The sequence below is a fragment of the Musa acuminata genome, chromosome BXJ1-4 (assembly GCF_036884655.1).
Source record: "Musa acuminata AAA Group cultivar baxijiao chromosome BXJ1-4, Cavendish_Baxijiao_AAA, whole genome shotgun sequence".
Lineage (NCBI taxonomy): Eukaryota > Viridiplantae > Streptophyta > Magnoliopsida > Zingiberales > Musaceae > Musa > Musa acuminata.
This window is the reverse complement of record NC_088330.1, coordinates 28,314,309-28,318,470: the sequence shown is the minus strand read 5'-3', so window position 1 is coordinate 28,318,470 and position 4,162 is coordinate 28,314,309. Positions and strand designations below refer to the sequence as shown.

Here is a 4,162-nt window from a genome sequence, read left to right as displayed (position 1 = left end):
TTACTGATCAATTTAAATCTTCGCCCATTTTCAAAACTAGTTGAACTCTTGATTTTTTTTTTTTTTAAGATCCAGCGAACACACAGTTCTCTTCCAAGTGCATAGCACTTTTACATGCATTTCTTGGAATAATTTCAACAGCATGCATATCACTTTCTAGCAGACCAGAATGCTAGTATGGGTGGCAGGAGAAGTGGGAACAAATATGGGAAAAGCAAAAACAGCTAACTAAAATACAATATGCAATTTGCAGAAATTAACATTCAAATGAGTTATATGTCTCCTTGGAGTGGAAACAAATTGGATTTCTAACGATTCTTGGATTACTTCCTATGTAGGATCGACTGTATACATGAGATGAACTCTAAATTTGATATTCCTCTACAAAAACAAGACAGAAAATATAAATAGTTTCTCTCTCATATATCATCTTTTTACCAAGATAATTTGTTGTAGAGATGTTTGAATGATTGATCAGGATATTTAATTTCCTCTCACAATCTCTTCCCTGGTTTTGCAAACCTCCTTGCTACTCCAAAAATAACAGCCTTGGTAACCAAGCCATGGTCAAGGGTGCAGGCAAGAGCTACAGCACCACCAACCACAAGAAACTTGGGTATGTTGCAAGCCCAGTGCTTCTGCTTCTCCACTTCAACGACATCTGAGGATGAAACAGGATTATCTTCAAATGACCTCAGATGGTCAGCATCAAACTTGGTGGTGATTTGTGCCATGGAAGAACTCCGAGATACTGGCTCGTTGGATGTCCTAGCAATCTGGTAGGCTCGGAAACCGGGTTCGACCTTCTTGACGCAACCCCACATTCCCTGCCTGACACCTAGCTTTGCAATTTCCCATGGGATGCCCATATCCTCATGGTGAAAGAGTAACACCTCACAAGCAGTCATCTGGCCATCTCTCTTTGATGCAACTGACCCAACAAAGATCAGAAAACATGCATTTGTCATTCAAGAGGCTAATCAGCTGTGTGGAAGAAGAAAGAGAACATGGGACGAGGTTATGCACCTGGGCGAATACACCAACTGGAGTAATACAAGTCAACACGCCTCGGTTTGTTGTGTCGAGGAACAGAGGAACATGGGACTCCCTGAAATTTTTTAAGGAAATATCGATAATTAATTCAACAGACTACAATGATTAAAAAGTACACAATGGGGTAATATGAATGAGAAATGTAACTTCATAATTGCCAACAGCAAACTAACATGAAAAATAGCATCATAACATGTTTGCATTAAAAAAATTATTATAGTTCTGATCTTAGCCCAATAGGTGAAAAAAAATACTAATACCGAAACTTTTTAACAAGTTTTAACCTTGTTAAGGACTAAGAGAAAATGCAACACCACAAGTTAGGAACTAATTGAAAAAGCAAAAAGTATTGATGCAGTCTGATGGATCAAAAGAAGACACATATATATCATATATAACAGACAACAGCTAGAATCTAGATGTAGATCAACTGGATTTATACCAGGACAAAATGTGTTGAATTGGACAAGACAACATCAGCTGTAGAATTATCATGCCCTGCTGCGTATCCAATTCAAATTGCACTTAATTATTCAAAAGTATAGCTATGCCTTTTGCAGAACCCTGGTCTGTAATAAAAATAGAAAGACCACTCAGCAACATGTTGTATGGCTTAACATCAATGCAACTTTTCTACAAGCACTGAATTCTTAGACCAAGGGCAAGAAGAAAAGGAACCAAGGTATTTGCACCAACATTTTCTTCTGATTAGGTTGTTTACATTTCCAATGTTTACATTTCAAGTGGTTATCTACTTGAACATTATGTTTTTATGATAAATTAAAAGCATACCCTGCAACAGTTATTTCAAGTTTAGCCAAATGTATCTACTGATTCATATCTGTCAATTAGCTTGTGTGTGCCATCTGGCTGGTAGGGTGTTTTGAAGAGCTTAAATGCATTCATATAATTTTTTTTTTCTTTTTGAACATTGGATATGAGAAAAAAAAAGAGCCTAAGGGAAAGACTTCTTTTCCTTTTTTCACTTGAACTTTTTGGTTTCCACCTTGACAATTTGCCTCTTCCAGTTATGCAACAGATTAAGTCCATAACATTTTTTTATGAAAGAAATCGAAAAGACTTATGCTATTAAAAGGAGCTTCAAAGAAGGTAAAGTGGATTTTCACCTTGTTTTCTTGCTCCTCTTCATAGCTTAAGGTTGTGTGCAGCTGTCAATTGCACTAGTGTTGTAATTGTTTTCTCAAATGATAGTGTTTCTTTGTTGTAATTAGGGGATGGGAACCCAAATGCCAGTATGAATATTAGGCTCAATGAGAATGTTTGGTGTGGCATACTCCACATTAAGAAGAACAAAATTCTCAGTGTTGAAGCCTTCTACATAATTTCTTCAAAATTCAATCTCTACGGTAAGTACTATAATATGGTGAACCTCTAAACAAGAATATATGCAGTAATTATATTTACTACAAACCTTTGTTACACAGTAGTAACTCCTATCTGATTGCCATATCCGACGACCAATGATATACTCCCTATCGCTGCAGAAAAAGGGAAACTGCATAGAGAAGGGATGTTAAGCGAGAATAGCAGATAGCAAATGCTCAGTTCCACTAAGAATATCCAAGAATTAGTTCGCACCTTTCGGACCCACTGAACTACCATTGCCCCTGTGGATGGACACTCCTCCAAGGTAGAATATTGAAGGAGCATGTCATCCCACCCATTCTTGATCCGGAATTCGTCGTCCCAAAAGAAGTCCCTCACCATTTCCGGCGTCGCATCCTCGAACACGGAACTGCTACGATACTGAGGAGGGCCGGTCTGCAAAATGTTTGCAAGATACATGGCACATGAGAACCCCAATAACGAGCAGGTGAAGAATCGAACTGTGGCATATACAATTAGGGATGCTAGTGTGGAGGCATGTCAGATGGTCTACCTGAGGATCTCTCTGCCAGGCCTGGTAGCTCATGTTCGGCAACGACTTCTCCATCATCTTGCGCCACGCCGGGCCACCATCGGTCATCTCCACGAGCTGGCACAGATGCTGCAGATCCTTTTCAGTCACCGCCGATTTCTCGCCATCCGGCTGTTGGGGGACTGAAGAGCCGCCGCTGCAGCTCAGCAGAGAAGCCATTGGCGGATCCAACGAGGGCCCGCCCAACCCATCTGATGGCGGCGAGCAAGCCACTACTGAATCGGTAGCTTTCTCGCCACCTGCAGCGATGCCGGTGGCCCATCTCGGCCGCCACGCCCACCCTAGCAAAAGCCCCACGAGGGCCGCAATCCAGAGCGGGGCGGCCAGGATCGCGAGCTCTGCCACCACGCCGCCCATCGTCGGCTTCCTCAACACCTCCGTTAGCGCATCCACAACCAACCCCATGAGTCGAACAAGGTATTCTAGTGGCCAAAGATCTTGTTAACTCCGAGAAGGAAATCAGGAGCGGTATGGAGGAGAGGGGTTGGACAGGGTTGCGAGGAGTGGAGAAGAGCGAGGAGCTGTTGGTAGGTGTTTAGTGGGGGAAGACGAAAACGATGATTTATACGGGTGAATGATTGGAAAAGTCATTTAAAGGAGCAAGCGGTCTCGTGCGGCACGTTTGTTGACTCGTGGGAAACGCGGTGGCCGGTGCGAGGAAATCTTGACCATGGAGGGTGACAACGCAACATGTAAACTCTAAGGTGGAACTCGTGCTTTTCTCCGTCCTAAAATTAAAATTAGGGTGTATATTTAATTTTTTAGTTCGACTTGGTTGGTTTTTGTTCAATATTTCGTTTACCGATTTGATCAAGTGTGTTCTTCCCTTGGTTTTTATGTAACCAGTTAATAATTAATAACTTTTTTTATGAATTTTGTCACGTATATAATTTTTAATATCACGTATATAATTAATAATTTTCTCCGTATATCATTTATGAATTTTATGTAACCAGTTAATTAAAAAAATGTAATATCATTTTTGTCACGTATCGATCTAAATATAATAAATTATTCAATTAAGAAAAGATAATTATTGATTAAGACTGGTGATATACCAAAGATTGATTGTTTCAAACCTCAAATTAAGGTTGATCGAACCTCGCTGTGGTAAATGTGGTGGCTTATTCTTCTTCATGAATTTGCCTCTGAAAACTCGCGCCATGTGAA

General features: G+C 40.6%; 1 protein-coding gene across 1 annotated transcript; it reads right to left on the bottom strand.

Annotated features, from left to right (window-relative positions):
• Positions 1 to 229: 229 nt before the first annotated feature.
• LOC135651655 (uncharacterized) lies at positions 230 to 3,536 on the bottom strand. The gene is made up of 5 exons (XM_065171917.1): positions 2,954 to 3,536; positions 2,653 to 2,835; positions 2,486 to 2,569; positions 1,027 to 1,108; positions 230 to 931 (listed from the first exon to the last, which is right to left on the bottom strand). The coding sequence occupies exons 1-5, from the start codon at positions 3,395 to 3,397 to the stop codon at positions 495 to 497; spliced, it is 1,230 nt and encodes a 409-aa protein (XP_065027989.1). The 5' UTR covers positions 3,398 to 3,536; the 3' UTR covers positions 230 to 494.
• Between the last annotated feature and the right edge of the window lie 626 nt (positions 3,537 to 4,162).